The sequence below is a fragment of the Mastomys coucha genome, unplaced genomic scaffold, assembly GCF_008632895.1.
Source record: "Mastomys coucha isolate ucsf_1 unplaced genomic scaffold, UCSF_Mcou_1 pScaffold11, whole genome shotgun sequence".
Classification (NCBI taxonomy): domain Eukaryota; kingdom Metazoa; phylum Chordata; class Mammalia; order Rodentia; family Muridae; genus Mastomys; species Mastomys coucha.
In genome coordinates, this window is record NW_022196893.1 from 31,059,944 (window position 1) to 31,084,063 (window position 24,120).

Below are 24,120 nucleotides of genomic sequence, written 5' to 3' on the forward strand. Positions count from 1 at the left end.
AGAGGAAAAGACAGATGGCTAGGTAACAGTATTTGAATAGAAGTTCACCCAGGTATGCCACAAAAGAACAGGAGTATGGAATGCTAGGAATTCTTTCCTAACAAACAAAAGACAAAGATACAGTAACTATGCAATTCCAATTATAATTACAGAGATCAATGCCAGAGACTGGACCTATCTAGAAAGTCTAGAGAGTTACAGGTTTTGCATGGGTGGAATCAGCATATAGCTGACAGAATTTACATGCACATAACAGTTTTTTCAAGGCTCGCAGGTCAAATGGGGACCGTGTTTCAAGGCTGGCAAATGCTCTACCACTGAGCTGTATTCCCAGCCCTCAGATTTTATTTCTGCATAACAACCTGATCTTTCCTCCATCCTCCTCTCTATCATTTATATCTACCTTGTAGCCATCTTGAAAAATGCACTATTGCTCAGATCCTTTGCTTGAGAAATACACAGGCCTCATAAGAAAAGAGAGCCGCCATCCACTCTGATACACAGAGGACACACATTTACCCGCGCGCCTAAGAGAACAGTTCACTTTCACTTGGGTCAAAAATGATACAATGGATTGGAGATCAGCCAGAGGATCATCAGTGACGCTGTAGAATAATAGTGGAAACATGCTTGTAGAAGTAAAATTAAGCATCCTGTGCTTTGAAAGTCCTAATCAAACCAAATGCTACAAACTGCTAGTACCTTCTTATTCTCCATCCCTGCTGCCTGTGACTCCTCAGGGTTCCAAGTGGGAAAGAAAGGACAAACGCCTAGGACCAGAGAGGTCAGAGAATTAGGAGATTAGCAGCTATATTGGGAATTAGGTCTCTAGCTCCTTCTTTTCTGAACACACTAAGAGCCACCTCACCGAGCAGCAGCGAGGCACGGACAGACTGCGTTACGGGAGACCTGAGGGATCCTCAGATTTAAACTGTGGCCAGAGGCTGCACATACAGCCCAGAGATGGAAGAAACACAAAAGGCTCCTGCCAGGTATGACTGCACAAATCTCAGTTTCCCACTTACTCGCCTGGGAGGCTGTGGCAGAGAAATTGCTTGAGCCCAGGAGTTTAAAGACTCCCCTGTACAACACAGACCCTGCGTCAAAAAATAAAAATAAAACCCATCCCCACAGCTAGTGCTACCAGCAGCAGGCCAGACCTCTTCCCTCCTGCCACAGACCTGGTGAAGCACCGGGTCTCTGCCCTCACTTACCCTGCCTACCTGGCTTGCACAGGAGCCCTGAGACACATCCACTTTGGACCCTGCCTTTTTCAAACACACAGATCACTGTATTTTTACTGAAAGATGTTTTTCAATTAAAAAAAAAAAAGAGGAAATTATAAGTCAGAAAGATCCCATTTTGAGTGAATATAATTAATGAGCATAGAATAGCAGTCTAGAGGTTATCCAGATGTTTACAGCTCATTTACTTATATGCATGCATGTATGTGTGTGTGTGTACACGTATGTTTGTGCTCCTGTGTGGTGGCCAGAAGACAGCCTCACCTGTCATTCCTCAGGTACTATCTAACTTTTTTTTCTGGAGATAATCTCTCCCTCCCCTGGAACTCACTAAGTAGGTGTCTTAGTCAGGGTCTCTATTCCTGCACAAACATCATGACCAAGAAACAAGTTGGGGAGGAAAGGGTTTATTTAGCTTACTTCCACATGGCTGTTGATCACCAAAGGAAGTCAGGACTGGAACTCAAGCAGGTCAGGAAGCAGGAGCTGATGCAGAGACCATGGAGGGATGTTCCTTGCTGGCTTGCTTCCCCTGGCTTGCTCAGCCTGCTCTCTTATAGAGCCCAAGATGTCCAGCCCAGGGATGGCACCACCCACAAGGGGCCCTCCCCACTTGCTCACTAATTGAGAAAATGCCCCACAGCTGGACCTCATGGAGGCACTTCCCCAACTGAAGCTCCCTTCTCTGTGATAACTCCAGCTGTGTCAAGTTGACACACAAAACTAGCCAGTACAGTAGGCTAGGATACTGGCTGGACAATGACCTCAGGAATCATTCTGTCTCCAGCATCCTCAGAGTTGAGATTACAAGAAAGATAACATGTATGTATGTATGTATGTATGTATGTATGTATGTATTTACTTATTTTTGTTTTGTTTTTCAAGACAGGGTTTCTCTGTGTAGCCCTGGCTGTCCTGGAACTCACTCTGTAGACCAGGCTGGCCTCGAACTCAGAAATCCACCTGCCTCTGCCTCCCAAGTGCTGGGATTAAAGGTGTGTGCCACCACCGCCTGGCCAATAAATATGTTTATTATATGACAACCGGGAGAGCAATACTAAGCTCTTTATCACTTCACAGCACAACAAACATTTTCATAGAGAATTAAATAAAAGGGATACTCCTATTAGCAGTGTGAAAACTCAGCTCTGCTTCCGATGAGCAGATGGGATTGGGTGGCAGAGCATTAGTAATGTGGTGCATCAGGTGCGATGGAGGACATCCCTGTAGAGAGAGCATCTTCAGAGAGTGAGCGTGCTTTTATTGAGAAGTGCTCCCTCTTCCTCCTCCGCTTCCTCCTTCAGACCCCCCTCCAATGCTTACTAGTGATATAAGGCTAACTGTTCCTCTGGAACTAACTATATTATTTTTCTTTCTTGTGGTAGATAAGTGTAAAAGAATATATTTGATAGTCAGAGTGTAAAATCCAATGCAGGCTCTGCAGCCTCGGAATGGTCATTCTATCTCTGTAGCACTTCATTGAAAGGTGCAGTCTTGGGTCTGGTTAACTTCAGTGTGTGTCATTCTCGTTGGCAACTCTTTCAAAACTAAATTTAATTAAGCAAAGAGGTGCTCCTGCTAGAAAGGAAGTGAAGGACGTCGCCCCAGCACTGGAGATGGAGGGGTCCGGGTATGTTTTTAGCTAACACGTGAGACTGTACCTTAAGAAACAGATAAAAAACAGCAACAAAACAAAGCCAATCATATTGATGCATACTTGTGAGCCCAGTGCCAGGGAGGCCAAACAGGAAGGTCCCTGGGCTTGCTGGCCAGCTAGGCTAGCGTAACTGGTGAGTGCCAGGTGGGTGAGGCCCCAGCAGGAGCGGCACCTAATGTTACTCTGGCCTTCACATGCATGTGCACATGTGTGCACATCTACAAACATACATCTACACACATACTCAGTCTGCCCCCCCATCAGAACACATAAAAGAAAATGGGCTCTTAAAGGTGCAACTTCATGAGTGTTGAGGCAGATGTGGGCACAAAAAGGGGAAGCCCAAGGCAGTGAACTGACATCATTGAAGACCCCACACCCATAAACCATCCCTGGGAGGGAGACCCAGACCTCGGCCTAGTCTTTAGTACTAGAGGTGAGCCAAGATAGAGAAGAGAGAAGTTACACATCAGAAATCATCAATAGGACTGGTGAGATGGCTCAGCAGGTAAGAGCACCAACTGCTCTTCCAAAGGTCCTGAGTTCAAATCCCAGCAACCACATGGTGGCTCACAACCACCCATAATGAGATCTGACGCCCTCTTCTGGTGCATCTGAAGACAGCAACAGTGTACTTACAATAATAAATCTTTGGGCAGGAGTGAGCAGGGGCTTAGCAAGTAGGGTCTACCAGAGTGAGCGGGGTTGACCAGAGCAAGCAGAAGTCCTAAAAATTCAATTCCCAATGACCAGATGAAGGCTCACAACTATCTGTACAGCTACAGTGTGTACTCATATACATAAAATAAATAAATAAATCTTAAAAAAAAAAAGAAATCATCAATATTACCAAAAATGAAAGGACATTAGGCTGAGAGGCCTGGGTTGACCATCGGATAATTGTTTATATAGTAACCTGCATCTTCTTTCTCTGTATTCTCTACAAGTAACGTGTGTTATTTGCGTAAGCTACTCCCATGTGACTTTGGACAAGTTTTCTAGTTTCTATAAAGTATTATAGAATATTTCTATAAACTATAAATTCTGTAGACACTGTGCCCTTAATACATGAGCCCTTGTTCATATATGTAACATAGCATTTGATATCATTATTATTATGAGCACAGCCAGGCTTGGTGGCACAGGAGTCCCAGCTACTCAGGAGGGTGACATAGACAGTTACAAGTTAAAGGCCAACTTGGGCTACAGAGTGACTTCAAGACTAGCTTAGCATGACCCTGTCTCAAACTAAAAAGGGATAAAAGGCCTGGGGATGTAGCTGAGGGAAGACAGGCTTTGCCAGCATGTGTGAGGGCCTGGGTTAACCCCAGGAGCACACATGTAAACAGGCAGTAATAAATAAACAAACAGAAAACTATCCCAGCTCTCCATACTTAAGATCCACCACAGCGATGGGCCACCCCCTGAGTCCTGAACCCGGGCTACAGTATCTTCTTTCTACCCACTAGTTTGCACCATTCCTATCAAGGTTTTAGCTTTTCCTAAATGTCACCCAAAAACCACAGTGGTTGCTACACTTGCACAGCCTCCTTTCTGCAAGCAGCGCCCGACACCTGACCCATGCTACTCAGCAACCCTGAGACTTGGTGGATGTTGCTCTGCATACTAATGGGCCACTCGAATCCTTATTACATAGAAGTACGACATAGGGACCCTCCTGCGTGACCATCTGACCTTGAAGGAGCCAGAACTCAGTCACTTGCAAATATATCACCATGGATTAATCTCTTTTCCTTTCCTAACTGTACAAGGAAGAGGCTGGGCCAGTGAGCTGTCAGATGGTCATCTTGACAGAGAGCTCATCATTTAAAAGAGATGGCTGAGTATCGCAGCACACAAAGAGAGAGGGTTGAGTGTAATACCAGCACTAGGCTAAGGCTAAGGCGGAGGCAGGAGGATAAGGAGAGTTTAAGATCATCTTCAGCGACTTAGGGAGTGGAGGGCCAGCCTTGGCTACATAAAACACTGTTTCAAAATCAGACAAGCTGGATGACGCTGGACATGGCGGCTAAGGCCTGTAACCCCAGAATCTGGGAGACTAAGGAGTGCTAAGTCTTAGTCAAAGCCAGCCAGGAACCTATATAGAGATCGTATCTCAAAAATATAAATAAATAATGGGATAAATGAATGTCGCAAGAGGAGGAATGAGGCTGTGGTTTACATGCCAGGGAGTCCAGCAATTGGAAGAAGAGTTTGGGCTACATAGCATGATACTGTATGTAAACAATACAAACTACACAGTAAACTCTGTGTTGAACTGAAAGGAAGGAAGGAAGGAAGGAAGGAAGGAGGATGTGACTGCTCCTAAGAAGCTGATATAAGGGATGGCACAGCAGGAGCATCTGGAAGAGCCCAGACTGAACACGACTGGCAAGCTGAGCGGGGCCGAGCGGGGCTGAGCGGGGCCGAGCGGGGCCATGCGAGGGTAGGGGTAAGGAGAGAGGGGACAGTCCAAAGCCAGGACGCGAGACCAGCATAGCCAAAGCGGCTAGCTTATATAGGAATCTGGGGAGGAGAACCCAGCCCAGTGTCTGGGCTGGAGAGCTCAGGTAGTGGGTGGAGTGTGCCAGGTACTGGCAATGCGGAGAGACGGTCAGGAAGTGTCTACTTTGATATGTCAATAGACACCTCAGCCATTTGTCCAGGGTTTGAGACCCCAGACATGTCAAAAAAAAAAAAAAAAAAAAAAAAAAAAAAAAAAAAAAAGCAGGAAGATGTCTGGGTACAGCAGGGAGGCTGGACACATGAACTCATGGACTGCCTAGAGAGGAGAAATCCCTAGGATAACAGGTTCCAGAAAAGCAGAAGAATCTGGGGGCATGGCTGGGTGCACATGGCTGGGTGCATGGCGCATAGCTGGGTACACATAGCTAGATGGCTGGGTGCACATAGCTAGTACATACCTGGGTGCACATAGCTGGGTGTATGGCTGGGTGCACATAGCTGGGTACACATATGGCTGGGTGCACATAGCTGGGTACCCATATGGCTGAGTGCACATAGCTGGGTGCACATATGGCTGGGTGCACATAGCTGGGTGCACATATGGCTGGGTGCACATAGCTGGGTGCACATAGCTGGGCGCGCATGGCTGGGTGCACATAGCTGGGTACACATATGGCTGGGTGCACATAGCTGGGTGCACATATGGCTGGGTGCACATAGCTGGGTACCCATATGGCTGGGTGCACATAGCTGGGTGCACATATGGCTGGGTGTACATAGCTGGGTGCACATAGCTGGGCGCGCATGGCTGGGTGCACATAGCTGGGTACACATATGGCTGGGTGCACATAGCTGGGTACCCATATGGCTGGGTACACATATGGCTGGGTGTACATAGCTGGGTGCACATAGCTGGGTACCCATATGGCTGGGTGTACATAGCTGGGTACACATATGGCTGGGTGCACATAGCTGGGTACACATATGGCTGGGTGTACATAGCTGGGTGCACATAGCTGGGCGCGCATAGCTGGGTACACAGAGCTGGGTGCACAGAGCTGGGTGCACAGAGCTGGGTGCACAGAGCTGGGTGCACAGAGCTGGGCACATGGCTGGGTGCATGGCTGGGTGCACATCTCAGGAAGGTACAGTTTTAAGACAGGAAGACTAATAGAGTCCCTCCCTTCTCTTGACTCCTGTTGCCCTGTTCTGTTTTCATGGCTCTTCCACCCCTCTTTGCCTCCTTTGCCAGCTTCTCCTCAGCCCTCCAACCTTTAAACATGATGGTTCCAACCTTTAGACATAGCTCAGAGGTGGGGTTCTGCTCAGCATGTGCAAAGCCCTGGGTTCAACTCCTAGGACCATAAAGCAAATCAAAGTAGAGTGGAGTCAAACCCCATGGTGCACTGTGTATCATGTGTATGTAGGATTCACAGTGGGCAGAGGGATTGGATACCCTGGAGTCAGAAGTCTGTAAGCGACTATGTGGGTACTGGGAATTGAACCCGGGTCCTCTGGAAGAGCAGCCAGTGCTTTTAACCACTGAGTCATCTCTCCCAGCTCTTGATTCACTTGTTTATCTTAAGAAAGTTCCTCAGAGCTGGTGGTGAGTCCCCATAATTCCAGTAGGAGTTCAGGGCTAATCCTGACTATAATGAGTTCAAAGCCAACCTAGGCCATGTGAAACCCTATATTAATACACTGAAAAATTAAAGAAAGGAAGATAGACAGACAGACAGACAAGCCACATATGAAACAGATCCAGAGCTGATTTCATCTCGATGAACAGCATTTTAATTGAACAGTATCCAGGCCTTTCTTATCATGGTACTACCAAGTGCAATCTACAATCATTTCTAAGTCTCTACAGTCATTTCTTTTAAGACAGCCTCAATGCATAGCTCAGGCTACCTTGAACCCACTAGGGAGCTAAGAATAACCCTGAACTTCGGATCCTCCACCCCCCTCCCCAATGCTGGGGCTCCATCCCCATGCCATGCCAGCTACCTCTGCATCCCCATCTCTGTCCTGAGTTGCTCTGCATGCTTCTGCCTTTGCTCTCGGCAGTTTAAGCTGGGTCACATCAGCCCTTCGCACATTTCCCCAAAGCCTTTCTTATCTTCGGAGATAAAGCTCCAACCTTCCCAAGAATTCTGCAGAGCTCTCTCTCTTTCTAGTCTTCCAATGTCCCAACATGACTTTTCCTTGGGACATTTACATGCATGGTTCTCTCTGTCTGAATCTTTCCTCTCCTTGGCTCATGACCTTAGCTCTGGGTTACTTAAGTCCCAGAAGAGAGGGCCACACCTAAAGCACCCTTTGCATCTTCTTCCTGCTGTTTTGAGCCAATAGTTGCTAGCTGATGTGTGTGTGTGTGCGTGCTCGTACACGTGAGCGTGTGTGTCATTATTTCTTCCACTAGAATGAAAATGCCTGAGAAGATGTAGTCCATATTTTTTAATGTCTAAAACGGTGCTTAGCACAAAGTAGGTATCCTACAAAAACGTGTTAGCTAGATGGGTAAAAACAAAAATGGAGGCGATAGGAAAACAGGCAGAAGAGAGAAGGTGAGAGCAGGTGGCGGTGGAGTGGCTACCAGTGCTTTCTTCTTTTATTCTGTTTTTGTAGTTTGGTTTTTGACAGGGTTTTATATTTTATACTGCAGCCAAGGCTACCCTAGAACTCATCATGTAGCTCAGGTAGGCCTCAAACTTGTAGCAATCCACCTGCCTCAGCTTTATGAGTGCTAGGATTATTGGCATGGATCACCACCATCAGGTGCTTTTTTTTTTCTGTTAGTGCACCAGGGAGCTCAATTTTGAAATCACAGGAAGGTTGAGCTGGAGACCCAGTTAATACTGCTCCCTAGAGAGAGCAGACCAATGGGCTAGTGCTAGGCACCCGTCTAAGCTATGCCCCTATGACACAAAATCCTTCAGAGCTACCTGTGAGTTCAAAGTCAGCCTGGGTGCAGAGTGAGACTCTGTCCTAGAAAAAGGAACAGGATCTGGCCCAGCTGGACCATCACAGCAGGGAGAGTAGAGAATGGACGGGCAGGGAGCTTGAGGACCCCGCAGCTGGGAACCGTGCTAACCAGACTGGGCCAGCTTCAAGCAAAGAACTCAGAGGATGGGCACAGCTGCACAGTTTCCTTTCAAACGCAGATTCTTCCATTTGGTGGCAGGGATGGCAGCACCTGCTCTCCTTTGGTGGGCACTTCACTAACCTTAGCAAAGCATTTGGCCCTCCATCCCTTTCTCAGTATAGGAAAGGGGGGTGGGTGGGGTGGGGTGGGGTGGAGCTGTCCAAAAGTAAAACATTGAAACTAGGACTCCCTGCACTTAGGCCAACTTTTCCCAGCAAATGGCTTGTCATCAGACCAACTGGCACAAATGTCCAGCTCAGCTGTCACGGAGCCCAAGCCCCACAGAGGGGCAGGTGGCTAGGCCACACAGACAGCTGAAGTCCCCGTGCCCTGGGCCTCTGAGTACTTACATTTTTCTTCCTTTCTGTGTTTGCTTCTTCAGCTGCTTTCTGGTACCTTCAGAGAGGCAAGAGAGAGAGAGAAGAGATCTTTCTGTTAAACTTTGCTTTTACCCCCTTCGTTTTTAGAAACCTATTTTGCAGATCTGTTTCCACCAGCTTTTGTTTATAACCATGTCTCTCAGGAGTGGCATAGAATCACAGCGCCCACACTTCATGGGCCCTGGACAGTCACTTGCTCTGATATAACCTGATAATTCACAAGAATGAGGTCATGTGAGAAACCACTGCAGAGGGTTCGGGGTGTAGACCGAGCTCAGTTGCTGGAGTGCTTACCCAACACCCCACAGCTCTGGGCTCCATCTCTAGTACTGTACATACTGGATATGAACTGGCTGTCTTGGCAGTAGGGTCAGGTGTTCAAGGTCATCCTCAGCTACACTGAGTTTGGGGACAACCTGTACTACCTGAGACCCAAAACCAAGTAACAAAACCAAAGCCTTTGGAATTAGTCAACTAAACCCAGCATTCCATGAATTCTATTGCACAGCCCCCTCTTCCCACATACACTGACACCTCTGAAACCTTAGTTGCTGCTGGCATGTCTATGAGGTATTCTCACTACGTGCAATACCTAACTTAGACCAAGGTAAGCTACTGATATGAAAGACTCAATCCCTCCAGCTCATTTATATGAATTTGATGGTATGACGTTTTTCAGTTCTTCATTTGAAAGGGGAGGTGTATACATGTGTGCTGAGGTACATACACCCACCAGAGCATGTACAGAGGACACAAAAGGACACGGGATGTTGTCATCTATTGCTTTCTGTCTTTTCCCTGGGTGCCCTGAACCCAGAATCAGTGATCCAGCAATCAGCCTGTCTCTGTTCTTCCCAGCTCTGTGGTCACAGGTATATGGGGTCATGCCTGGCTTGCATGGTTTTGTTTGTTTGTTTGTTCGAGTTAGGGACTCTCTATATGTAGCCCTGGCTGGCCCAGAACTCTCCATGTAGACAAGACTGGCCTTGAACTCATAGAGACCCACCTACTAGCCTCTGCTTCCTGAATGTTCAGATTAAAGACATATGCCACTATGCCTAGCATGTTTAGATTTTTATGTGGGTGCTGAGGATCTCAACTGAAGTCCTCATGTAGGGAGAGTGCTTACCCACGGAGCCCCTTCCCTGGCTCTGTCTCTGTCTCTTTTCTTTTTTCTTTTGTTTTCTTTCTTTCCTTTTTTTTTTTTTTCTGTCTTTTGCTTTTTGAGATAGGGTTTCTCTGTGTAGCCCTGGCTGTCCTGGAACTCACTCTGTAAACCAGGCTGGCCTTGAACTCAGAAATCCACCTGCCTCTGCCTCTCAAGTGCTGGGATTAAAAGAGTGTGCCACCACTGCCTGGCTTCTGCTTCTGCTTCTGCTTCTGCTTCTGCTTCTGCTTCTGCTTCTGCTTCTGCTTCTGCTTCTGCTTCTGCTTCTGCTTCTGCTTCTGCTTCTTCTTCTTCTTCTTCTTCTTCTTCTTCTTCTTCTTCTTCTTCCTCTTCCTCTTCCTCTTCCTCTTCCTCTTCCTCTTCCTCTTCCTCTTCTTCTTCTTCTTCTTCTTCTTCTTTTCCTTCTCTTCTCCCTCTTCCTCTTCTCCTTCTTCCTCCTCTTCTTCTTCTCCTTCTTTTTAAACACAAGGTCTCAGGCTGGAGAGATGTCTCAGTAGTTATCCAGAGGTCCTGAGTTCAATTCTCAGCAACCACATGGTGGCTCACAACCATCTGTAAGGGGATCCGTTGCCCTCTTCTGGTGTATCTGAAGACAGTGACAGTATACTCACATATATAAAATAAATCTTTAAAAAAAAAAAGAAAAAAAAAAAGAATCTTGCTGACCTGGAATTCGCTATAGACCCTGTGTTGGCTTTGATCTTTGAACTCGAGACCTTCCTGCCCCAGCCTTCCCAGTACAGGCAGTGTCTTAGTCAGGGTTTCTATTCCTGCACAAACATCATGACCAGGAAGCAAGTTGGGGAGGAAAGAGTTTATTCAGCTTACACTTCCACATGGCTGCTCATCACTAAAGGAAGTCAGGACTGGAACTCAAGCAGGTCAGGAAGCAGGAGCTGATGCAGAGGCCATGGAGGGATGTTCTTTACTGGCTTGCTTCCCCTGGCTTGCTCAGTTTGCTTTTTTATAGAACCCAGGACTACCAGCCCAGGGATGGCACCACCCACAAAGGGCCCTCCCCCCTTTATCACTAATTGAGAAAATGCCTTACAGCTGGATCTCATGAAGGCATTTCCTCAAGGGAGGCTCCCTTCTCTTTGATAACGTATCAAGTTGACACATAAAACTAGCCAGTACAGGCATGTACCACCAAATCCAGCCATGACATTGGATTTGGCAATGACTTCTTAGATATGATACCAAGAGAACAGGCAACTAGATAAAAATAGATGAAGTGGATTTCAACATAATTAAAGATGGATGTGCACCGTAGAACAGTATCAGCCGTGTCCAAGTGCCAGTAGAAAGAAAGAGAACATTGGGAGCGTGTATGTCTAATGAGGAATTAATACCCAGATTACACAATAAAAACAAAAACAAAAACCACAGAATGAATTGTATGCAGTGTATTCATTTTAAAGATAACTTCAAAACTGTTAAGTTTTCATTTAAAGACTAAGTATTTCGAGGCACTGGAGAAGCTGAGGCAGAAGGACTGAAGGTTTAAAGGCAGTTTTTTAAAAAGGCTGAGAAGCTGGAGAGATGGCTCAGAGAGCTCTGGCTCTAATTCTTGCTCTAGAGGATCTGATTCCTGCTTCGGGCCTCCTTCAAGCACTGCATGCATATGGTGCACAAACATATATGCAGGCAAAACACCCATACACACAAAATAAAAAGAAAGAAAGCAAAAAAGAGAGAAAGGAAGGAAGGAAGAAAGAAAGAAAGGAAGGAGGCAGGCAGGAAGGAAGGAAGAAAAAAGGAAGAAAGAAATAGGGGGCGAATGTTTATATATCCTGTTTTGCATGCCCACACACAAGGTTTGGGTACCAGTAAAAGAAGAAAGGAAGGGAGGGGGGAAGAAGGTGGAATAGTTCTTGGTGTTTAATATGTCCCAAACACCAGGGAAAAAAAGAAAAAGAAGAAAATAAATAACCGGGCAGTGGTAGCACATGCCTTTAATCCCAGCACTTGAGAGGCAGAGGCAGTCAGATTTCTGAGTTCGAGGCCAGCCTGGTCTACAGAGTGAGTTCCACAACAGCCAGGGCCACACAGAGAAACCCTGTCTCGAAAAACCAAAAGGAAAAAAAAATAAGCAAACCACCTGTGGTAGCAGAAATCTGTATTTTCAGCTCTTGGGAGGCTGAGGCAGGGGACAGAAGCCAATGCCTTGCACTTACCAAGCAAGCAATCCATTACTGAGCTAGCATCTCCAACCTGTAAAAAGACTGTCCTGAGTTCAAAGCCAGCATGGGTACTGTGAGGCTCTATCTAAAAAATGGAAGGGGGGAGGGAGAAGGAGAAGGGAAAGAAAGAAGACAGAAAGGAAGGAAGGAAGTAGGAAAGAAGGCAGGCAGACAGATAGACAGGTGGCAGGCAGACAGACAGGCAAACAGAAAGAAAAGCGCTAAAGTTAACACAATCCATGCGATTCACACAGGAAAGCTCCCACAGCAGGGCTGCGAGCTGGCTCAGTGGGTGAAGGTACTTGTTGCCTGCCAGGTTTCTCAAGGGAGAGAAACTACCCCGAGGGCTATCCGGGACCTCCACATGTATGCAGTGGCATGTGCACCTTGGAACACATCCCCAAATATATATGCACAAATTAATTAATCGATTAATTAACTAATGTGATTCTAAAGAAAGTTCTGTAATATAATTCAAACAAACCCATACAGGGCTATAGTGTGGCAGTTGTCTAACACTTGTAAATGCCTGGATTTGGACTCTTAAAAAAAACAGGGAGAGAGATCTAAATAATACAGCTACCTACAGGACGAGTCCTTCAAAGAACAAGAACAGATTTTGAATGAACAACTTAGTCTGTAGGCTGTAAAAGTTAATGTTATTATAAATGTATGCAGTAAATTAATATAGCAGCTGTTTTCTTTATCCTAGCTAGCTCCCCAATAATGACACTTATTTGTAAGTTGAGAGCACAAGAACTAAGCATTGCAAGCCTGTTCTAATCCTTTAATCTACTCTGGCCACCTTCCCCAAGATACTGGCATTTTTATGTTGCTCTGGCTCTCTAGGCTTCAGGGTGGATTCGCCCATGATGTCTCTCTGAGCCCCTTCCTTGTACTGACTCTCCTTTTCTGTTTTTTTTTTTTTTAAAGATTCCTTTATTTATTATAACAAAGTACACTGTAACTGTCTTCAGACACATCAGAAGAGGGCATCAGATCTCATTACAGATGGTTATGAGCCACCATGTGGTTGCTAGGATTTGAACTCAGGACCTGTGGAAGAGCAGTTGGTGCTCTTAACCACAGACCCATCTCTCCAGCCCGACTCCTTTTTCTTTTCTGTCTGTCTGTCTCTCTGTTTCTCTCTGTGTGTGTTTCTCTCTGTTTCTTTCCCTCTCCCTCTCCCTTCTTCCCTTTCTCCTCCCTTCCCTTGCTGGCGGAAGTCCCACCCTATTCTCTCTATTGCCTCGTTATTGGCTTCTCCAATTTTGATTGACAAGGCAGAGAATAAATGGTGAGCATTGTTTACACAGACTTGAAATAGGAGTCTTGCTGTAAACTTTACAGTGCAGTGTTCAGATTGAAACCAGATGGTGAGACAGAGAAGAGCATTTGAATAGCACTAGGGTAAACTTGAAACATCACAATAGCGGTACCCTACAGTGGGCAGCACTCCCCTTCCTTACGCACACTGCCCCACCCTACAGCTACCCTACAGTGGGCAGCACTCCCCTTCCTTACGCACACTGCCCCACCCTACAGCTACCCTACAGTGGGCAGCACTCCCCTTCCTTACGCACACTGCCCCACCCTACAGCTACCCTACAGTGGGCAGCACTCCCCTTCCTTACGCACACTGCCCCACCCTACAGCTACCCTACAGTGGGCAGCACTTCCCTTCCTTATGCACACTGCCCCACCCTACAGCTACCCTACAGTGGGCAGCACTTCCCTTCCTTACGCACACTGCCCCACCCTACAGCATACTCAACAAACCCTCTGCATGCCCCGCCCCTAAAGCCTGCTCAACAAACCTGGTTTTGTTTTGTTAAAAAATAAAATAAAATAAAAGAGCCAAACTATGCCTTTAATTCTAGCAATCGGGAGGCAGAGGCAGGAGGATCTCAGTGAGTTGGAGGCCGGCGTGGCTACAGATCGAGTTCCAGGACAGCTAGGGCTACAGAGAAACCATGTCTCAAAAAACAAAAAACAAACCAAACCCAAACATAAGAGCCTAACGAGCACAGGGAGAATAGCTCTGAGTGCTTGCCTAATGAGCACAAAACCCAGCGCTTGACTCCCAACACTACATAAGCCAAACATGCTGGCATCTACTTATAACTCCAGCATTGGGGAGGTGGAGGCAGGAGGGTCACAAGTTCAGGGTCATCCTTGGCTACAGAATGACTTTGAGAACAACCCAGGCTATATGAGACCCTGTCTAAAACAGGAAAAATGACTTGATTATTCCACAATGTACTCATGTGTTGAAATATATCATGCTCCCCAGCACTTGGTGTTAGCATCCAGAGCCTGCCGCGATACATGGGCGGGTCCACAAACCTGTTTCCAGGACAACGGCCCAGAATCCATTGGGTTCAGCTCCCACCTTTACTGGATTGCTACGTCACAACCCATATATATATATATATATATATATATATATATATATATATGGGTACTTTCCTCCATCTTTCTCTCTCTCTCTCTCTCTCTCTCTCTTCTCTTTCTCTCTCTCTCTCCCCCCACCCCCCCTTCCCCTACCCCTCTCTCCCTCTTTCCCCCTCTCCTTCCGTGCCATTACCCCTACTCCCTCTCAATTAAACCTCTTACACGTGGAACTGTCTAGGCCTAGTGTGGTACTTCTAGACGTGACCGCCTCCGTTCTAACACATCACTTGGGAGGCAGAGGCAGGTGGATTTCTGAGTTGGAGGCCAGCCTGGTCTACAGAGTGAGTTCTAGGACAGCAGGGCTACACAGAGAAACCTTGTCTTGAAAAACCAAAAAACCAAAAAAAAAAACCAGAAATATATCATACTCAAGAAACATATACAATTATTTATATATATGTGTATATATATATATATACACATATATACACATATACACACACACACACATATATATATGTGTATATACGTATATATATGTATACGTATATATGTATATATATAAAAAAGGATTTCTCTGCGTAACCCCCCTTGGGTGTCCTGGAACTCACTCCGTAGACCAGGCTGGCCTTACATTTAAAGATATGCCTGCCTCTGCCTCCCAAGTGCTGGGATTACAGGCGTGCGCTACCCACCAGCGCCCAGCCAAAGTTTTTTAATTAAAAACTTAATCAAAGGAGAGCTTGGCTAAAGAAACAACCTCTAGGCTAGTAAAACCTGAAGTCCACCCACAAGGAAGAAGCCAAGGGAAACGTGTGACAAAGCCTTGAAGGCACAAGGCTGCCTGAGCACAGATCCAGTCTGCAGAGTGTCCCAGGGAGCTCAGGGACACAAAGGAAAGGGGACAGGTGGCGAGAAGAAGTTGTAAAGTAAGGGTAGGAGCACGGATTCCTCTTTTTTGGAAGGGTCGGAGGTTGTCAGAGGACAACTTTCAGAAGTCAGTTTTTACCTTCTACACTGCGTGTCCCTGGAACTGAATTCAGGCTGGGAGACTTGGCAGCAGAGGTCTTGATTTGCTTAGCCAACTCCCTAGCTCCATTTTTCTTTTTTGTCTTTTTAAAATGTGAGCTTCTGAGCCGGGCAGTGGTGGCACATGCCTTTAATCCCAGCCACTCACATGGCAGCTCATAATTGTCTTTAGTTGTCTGTTCCAGGAGATCTGACTCCCTGAGACATGCAGGCAAACAGCAACGTACATAAAATAGAAATAAATACATTTTGAAAAGGAAGGGCGCTCACGATAATTCCTAACTGCAGTTCCAGGCGACCTGTTACCTGTTTCTGGTTTTCAGGCACACATACGGTATACAGACATACATGATGGCAAAATATGCCCATATAGTAAAATAAAAATTAAATCATAAAATGTAAAGAACAGACTGGTGGGGTCTGGAGACAGGGGAGTTATTGGTGCGGGACACTCCTGTCTTGTCCAGGTTGCAGTGTTGGAGGAGGAAAGTGAACAGATGTGGGCTGTGATTCAAAGGCATGCCAACACCAGTGAATGGAAGACATCGAAGAGCTGACAGCCAAAGTCAAGGATGAGTCTCAAAGCTGGCTGGCTGGTGGTACACACCTTTAATTCTGGCACCAGGGAGGCAGGATCGCTGAGTTCCAGGACAACCTGGTCTACATTGTGGGTTCTAGGACAGCCAGGGTTATATAACGAGACCCTGTCCACAACGACAACAACAAACCAACCAATCAAACACTCTTAGGCTTCTAAAATAAATCAATGGAAATAATGTTTACCAGGAAGGCAAATTCTGAAGGAAGCAACTTTAGGAACTGGGTTGGATAATTTTGTCAACTTGACCCAAGCTAGGGTTATCTGAGAGAAGGGACTGCCAATCGAGAAAATGCTCCTATAAGATCTGGCTGTGGGCAAGCTTGTCGAGCATATTCTTAATTAGTGATTGATGGGGGAGGGCCCACCTCATTGTGTGTGGGACCATCCCTGAGCTGGCTGGCAATCCTATAAGAAAGCAGGCTGAACAAACCATGAGGAGCAAGCTAATAGGCAGCACCCCTCCATGACCTCCATGTCAGCTCCTGCCTCCAGGATCCTGCCCTGTCTGAGTACACGTCCTGACTTCCGTTCAGTGACAAACAGTGATGTGGAAGTGTAAGGTGAATTAACCCTCTCCTCCCCAGGATGCTTTTGGTCATGGTGTTTCATCACAGCAATAGTGACCCTAACCAGAACAGAGATCACGAAAAGCCAAGTGTTCAGTGTCAGTCATGTTAACTGCCCAGTGGGTGGCAGCCATACTTATTACACTTAATATGTATTTGTGCATGCACACATACAGGAGGAGGTCACAAGACAACCTACGGGAGTTAATTTTCTCATCTACTATGTGGATCCTGAAGGTCAAACCCAGATCATTAACCTGGGCGGCCCGTGCTTTTATCTGCTGAGCCATCTTGCTGGTCCAGGTAGAAGCCATTAGACACAAACTTCTGAGTGCTGAAGAGAGGCAAGAGCCAGTCACAGACACATAGGCCTTGTCTGCAGAATGGATAGCACAACAAGATGCACAAGACTCAGGGCCGGAGACTTAACACTTAGCAATTTGGAGAGGAAGGAGCTGTTAGAACGGCAAGGGATGGAGGGACAGGAAAACCAGGGACTGGCACAGATGTCAAGGGAAGGGGGAAATGGCCAGAGGTCACGGGAAGACAAAGGGGAACTTGGTGACACAGATGTTCGTCTTGGTAGTTGTCTTCCATGATAAAGAGAACTCTAACTTGGCACCATAACTACTGCTACCACTTCCTTCTCCCCTATTGTTGCTCATACAGCCCAGGCTCACTTGAAACTTGGTATGGATTGGAGGGTGGCTGCTAATCCTCCTGCCTTCGTCACCATACTGCTGGGATCAACAGCACCACCAACTTCAACCTCAACTTTATTTAATGGTCTTTTAAATTATTTCCAGTTTTTCACCACTGAAAATAGTGCTTTGGTGAGTCAATCTCTCTCTCTCTCTCTGTCTCTCTCTCTCTGTCTCTCTCTCTCTGTATACATATTTTTTTTCCTCCAAGTGAGCTAAAAAGACTTAAGAGACTGCTTTAAGCCCGGTGGTGGTAACGCACGCCTTTGGTCCCAGCACTTGGGAGGCAGAGGCAGGCAGATTTCTGAGTTCGAGGCCAGTCTGGTCTACAGAGTGAGTTCCAGGACAGCCAGGGCTACACAGAGAAACTCTGTCTCAAAAAACAAACAAACAAACGAACAAACAAACAAACAAAAAAACAGGGGCTGGAGAGATGGCTCAGCAGTTAAGAGCACTGACTGCTCTTCCTAAGGTCCTGAGTTCAAATCCCAGCAACCACATGGTGGCTCACAACCATCTGTAATGAGACCTGATGCCCTCTTCTGGTATGTCTGAAGACAGCTACATTGTACTTACATATAATAATAAATAAATCTTTAAAAAACAAACAAACAAACAAACAAAAGAGACTGCCTTAAGTAGGAATTGAGAAACACAGCGGACTGCAGTTAAACTAGAACTTAGACCTGGCCTTGAACTTTTCTCTCCACACCCTGTGACAATCATCTACTGTTTATTATACCAATAAGTTGGTATAGAGAGCCAAACTCGATCACTGCACAGGCTTACAGCCGTGAATTATCCTCACATTGAGCTTGGTTGACTAAATATTCAGAGGTCCCTTTTCCTCCACTGTCCTAAAAGAAGTACAAATCTTGAAGTACCAAATACTTTGCTTGTTTGCTTCTGTTTTTGTTTTGTGAAATAGGATTTCATGGCCTTGAACAGACTGTGTAGGCCAGGCTGGCCCCCTCCTATGCACATCCACCTCCAAGTGCTGGGTATGCCCTATCGTGCTTAGCTCTTGTCTTTTCAATGCTGTCCAGCATTTATGCTGCCTGGTGTCCAAGGAGGCTAGAAGAGGGCACCAGATCCCTTGGACTGGAGTTACAGATGGTTGTGAGCTGCTAAGAGGATGCTGGGAACTGAACCTGTGTCCTCTAGAAGAGCAGCTGGTGTTCTTAACCACTGATCCAGCTCTTCTGTGGCCCTCTTCCTCCTTGAGACGGTGTTTCTCTGTGTTGTTTAAGAGAGACTCCACCTTCTGGGCTCAACCGACCCTTCCAAGTAGAGGCTACCACAGAGGCTGGTGAAGTTCAACAGACCCAACCCTCCTGCTGTGTGCAGAATTAAACCTTTCGCCTTACCCTTGCTGGGCAAGTGCTTCACTCTTACCATCTCTGAAGTGTAGCACCAGAATTCAGGCCTCAGACTTCATTTTGAAAGTAGGAAGGGCACTTTGAAGACTCAAGTTGAGGAGGAAAAAAAGGACTTGCAATGACATTCTCTAAGCAAGACCAAGTATGGTTGCACTGTATGCAATCCTGGCACTCAGAATCTGTCTCCAAGGCCAGCCTGGGCTACACTTTAAAACCTGCTCTCAAAATAGAGTTCTATAATTAAAATCTCATGCCGCTCCCTTCCCAAATTCCCTGTAGTCATCTGGGACCACAGATGACCATCCCATCCCCGCCTCCCTCACATATGGAATCTAATCTTGTAACTGTTCATTAATGCGCAGCTGTGGGACAGGCAGCTGACAGAGGATACTAAAATTATCTGGAGAATAATAACAGTGTCTGAAATATTTCTAAGGCCAGGAAACAAGAGTTCCTGAGCTGACTCTTGCTTGTATGCTTTCAGATAGAGCAAGGGGAACTCTGGGCCTAAAGAAAAAAATGTGGAAACTCCCAAGGTTTAGGCAACACATCTCCTGGAACAACTTCACCACTAAAATGTTAAAGAGAGGCAAAAGAGGAAGCCATCAAGGGAGGTCTGAGAGCCTTTTTCATTGTTATTCTTAAATAAGGACACACACACACATACACACACACACACACACACACCCCGCCCCAGCTAAATCCCTAGCTCTTTAGCGTGGGGATTCAGTGGTAAAGCTGTGCAGGCTCAGCGGGAGCCATGAAATGGGGAAGGAAACACAACTGGTGGGGGCTGAGGGACCACAGGGCTGGACTGACCAGTTCCTAGGCATGTGAGTGACCTTGTGACCTTCAATCACAAATTCCTTAGAGGCCAGAGTGGGACAAAGGTTAGGCAGGTGTGGTTTCAAACGGTCAGCTCCTGGACGCTCAAGTCAGTTACTATCCTACGCAGAACCTAAAGCATAAACGCATCAGGGCAGGGCCTGGTTCAGCCCTTCCATCTCTCCAGAACTGGCTCTGGAGGCTCCTCTGAGGACCTCAGGGGAGACGGCTTCAAAATAACAGGGCTAGATTCCCTTTAATTTCAAAAATATTGAGTCATACAGGAAACTTGGGCTAAGAAACCAAACTCCACCAGTTAACCTTTATCAAGCAAAGAATCATATGATGCCGAAGTCACGGGGAAGAGAAACCAAAGCTGCCATTAATAGGACCTTTCTTACGCCAGGGTCAATGGTTTATAAAGCTAAGTTCTAAAAATATACACATTTATAAAGAGGTAAGTGTGGAGCTACGTGAGATGTAGGCTCTGTTGCCGGAACCTACTCTTCTGTACATATAACTATAAGATGAGTTACCCCAGACAGGGTTCCTCTGTGTAGCTCTGTTGTCCTGGAACTCCATCTGTAGACCAGGCTGGCCTCAAATTCACAGGGCTCCTCCTGCCTCTGCCTCCCAAGTGCTGGAATTAAAAGTGTGCACGCTGTGTTCTGCTCTAATTTTATCTATTTATTTTAAAGTAACTCTTTAAACCAACAAACAAACACATAGTGCTGTAGCCAACTTTGGGAATACACAGTGAGTGAACTCAAAAGTATTAAAGCATGTTTCCATTTAATATGAAACCTAGGAAAGAAACCAAGGCTGGGCCCTTCATCTTTATTGCTGGCCCCACTTCTGTATTTTATTATTAATACTGATAATACTGTGAGTGTGTGTGTGCCTGGAGAAACTAGAAGCAGGCCTGCTGTCCTCTGTGCGAGAGTCAGAGGTGGCTGTGTTACCTCACAGGGTTCTGGGAACCAAACTTTGGTCTTCTGAGGAGCAATCTGGGTTCTTCACCTCAGAGCCACCTCTCCAGCCTGTCTGTCTGTCTGTTGCCCTTTACTTTCTGCTCCCCTGGAATGTCCCCACCATGTTCCTAACCCACAAATCAAATGCCATCCATCTCCCAAAACCAGTTCAACACGTTAAGATAAACGCCCCAGGGTTGGGGCTGGGGGTGGGGGAGAAACACAAAACAGAAAGAGAAACTCAAATGTTAACTCCAGCAGATTTTCTCAACTACAAAGCAGAGACAAAGCCACTCCCCTGCAGGTTTAGTGAGGTGGAAGAGTGTGTGCTTAGCTCGCACCCACATTAGGTTCAAACCCCAGAATCTCCATACACACAATAGAAGCTTGGTGAGTTAGTTGTGACTAAACCTGCTCAAGGCTTATAACTTTGTACCTGTGTGATTTGTCTTCATAACCTTCACATAGAGAAGATAGCTAACCTACAAGTCTATGAAGAACGGACATATAAGAGCCTTTCAAGAAGACCACCAATCCTGACAATGGAGGCCAGTGTGTGTGTGTGTGTGTGTGTGTGTGTGTGTGAGCGCATGTACGTGTGAGCATGTGCGTGCTTGCATGTGTGTGTGAGTGTGTGTGTGTGTGTGTGTGTGTGTGTGCAGATGGATCTTTGTGAACCTGGCCCATACAATCAAGCTCCAGGCCAGCTGGGGCTATGCAGAAAAACTGTCTCAAAAACAAAACAAAACAAAAAAACCAAACCAAACCAACAACAACAGCAAAAACAAAAACAAAAACATAACCCAGGCCGAAGCAGTTAAGAACATTTTCTGGTCTTGCAGAGGACCCAAACTTGGTTTGTGGCACTTATACAGTATAGCTCCATAACTACAGTTCCAGGAGATCCTGTGTCTCCAAAGACACAGAATGCGTGTGGTACATACATTCCAGCAATGAATGAATGAATGAATGAATAAAAGCGACCAAGATGAATGCCCCCTCCTACCCCATTTCTAATGAGTGTCAAATCCTCATGAGAACTGGCTAGGCCAGGCAGGGGTGGGGTGAGAGCTTGGAGAGATGCTCCAGCTAGAGCTAAGCTGAGCGCCAGCCAGGGAGACACCATTGCCACTGTCCAGTCCAGCGGGAGCCATGTGGAAGACAATGAGAACTGTCTGCAGGAAGAGGGCGTCTCAGACACACGAGGAACAGAAGGACAGAGGACTCAGCCTGAGACAGAGATCGGCTTTCCAAATGGGGTTGCTACTAGGCCCTCCCTCAGTCAGGGCAAGCTCTGTGACCCTCTCACCCTACCAGAGCACCAAGAAAGTGCTAACTTCAGGTTAAAATGAATCTACTGTGTCAAACACTTACGCATTTTCTTTCTCCTTGCTACTGTACCCAGGTTTTGATCAGCAGAATCAATAAAGTTTTTTAAGTGCTCAAAAACAAACAGCAAAGAGGAGTGTCTGTCAGAGAAGTGACCACGTTGGGCAAGGGTGACCTCGTGAGATCCAAGTGTGAGGCCAGTGGGAACAGGAGACCAGAATAAGCAGCAGGAGAGGCTCTGACAGGGGCATATTTCCCAAACACGTCCTTTTTGAGGAGGAAGATGGAGGCAGGGCACAGAGACTGCCTTGAGAAAGAGAGAAGATCAAGAAACTAGGAAGAAATTCTAAGTATAAGGTCAATGATGTGAGCCAAAGACTCATTGCTAGAGGAACCATTAGTACCTGTGGCAACTAGAAACATGGGGATTTGACTGGGTTTTTTTTTTTCTGCCTTCTTTGGTTGCCACAACTTCTGTATTTGGAGGAAGGAAAAATGATTAATATCCTACCTAAGGAAACTATCCTTTACTTATAGTGACTGACACATTCTCAATGAAAAACAGCAAAACAAAAATGAAGCTGGGGCTGGAGAGATGGCTCAGTGGTTAAGAGCACTGGCTGCTCTTCCATAGGTCCTGAGTTCAATTCCCAGCAACCACATGGTGGCTCACAACCATCTGTAATAGGGTCTGATGCCCTCCTCTGGCATGCAGGTGTACATGATGATAGAGCACTCATATACATAAAAATTCATAGAATGTGGGAGCTTGGGAGATGGCTCAGCAGTTAAGGACACTGACTGCTTTTCCAGAGGTCCTGAGTTCAAGTCCCAGCAACCACACAATAGCTCACAACCATCTGTAATGGGATCCGATGCCCTCTTTTGGTGTGTCTGAAGACAGCTCACATACATAAAATAAATAAATAAATCTTTACAAAAGAGAGAGGCAGCCGGGCAGTGGTGGCACACGCCTTTAATCCCAGCACTTGGGAGGCAGAGGCAGGCGGAGGCTGTCAGTGACTGGGCAGGATGTAGGCCTCACAGCACAGGCTTAGGACTTCAGAACTAGACATGACAGAAGATGGGAGTCGGTCCTGGAGATGCAGGAGGGCTGCCAGTGTGGCTCCTGGCCCTAGAGCATTTCAGGGACGCATGCAGAAAGAGCAGGCAGCCACTACACAGACACATGACTCAAGTCAGGAGAAAGCCAAGCATAGTTAGCAGCAGGTGGGGCTGAGGAAGGTGAAAGGGTCGGAGGTGGAGCAGCTTCTCTGCAGAACAGGGGATTCCCAGGCCTGTTAATCATATCCCCGCACTGTCTCGTATTCCTTTGCTTTCTTCCCATCCCTGGTAGCCCCCCACACCCCAACAGATTTCATTTGAGTTCCCATGAAAGCCCCATTAATCGTCTCCATGCTACCAATCTCTCATTGTGCCAATAAACCTTTCATGCAGTTGCACAGGTCTCATCTTGTCAGACTCCCTGCAGGAAAACTTCCCATTGCATCTTGCTGTTAACCTAACTAAACCTCAGCCACAGCACAGCGTTCGAGCTTACCATCCAGCCAAACTGAATTGTATGGGCCCTTCCCTGTCCTATCCCTCCCTCTGTCACGCCCAGTCTCCACACCTTTCCGTGTTCTCTTTGCTCTACGCACAACTCTCATTTTGAAAACCCACCTCCTCTATCAATCTCCCTGAGGATAAAAAAACCAAAACCCTTGGGTCAAGAGGTAGAGGTTATCTTCAGCTACACAGCAAGTTCAAGGCCAGCATGAGCTGGAAGAGAATTTGTTTAAACAAAACAAAACAAAGCCCCCCCCCCGGGGGGGGGAGGGGGTACAGGAGACACACAAGGAGTCTTTAGAAAGCCTGGGAGGCCCACAGAAGATGGGTTAAAAACATGTCTGAGGGAACTGGGGTTGTAGCTCGGTGGCGGAATGCTTGCCTGGAACACATGAGCTTCTGGGGTTCAATCCCTAGGACTTAAAGAAAATGCACAAGCGTAGGCAGGGTGGTACCTTAGCATCTCTTGAGCAGAGATGGGCAACTAGGTATTCAGTCTCGTTAGATAATGAG

General features: G+C 46.5%; 1 protein-coding gene across 3 annotated transcripts in view; it reads right to left on the minus strand.

Annotated features, from left to right (window-relative positions):
• Lima1 (LIM domain and actin binding 1) overlaps window positions 1–24,120 on the minus strand; it is a 105,898-nt gene that overhangs the window by 43,685 nt on the left and 38,093 nt on the right. For all 3 annotated transcript variants that reach the window (XM_031355659.1, XM_031355680.1, XM_031355669.1), the window contains exon 3: window positions 8,863–8,908. In XM_031355659.1, coding sequence (XP_031211519.1) covers window positions 8,863–8,908 — 46 coding nt within the window. The remainder of the gene's footprint in view (window positions 1–8,862; window positions 8,909–24,120) is intronic.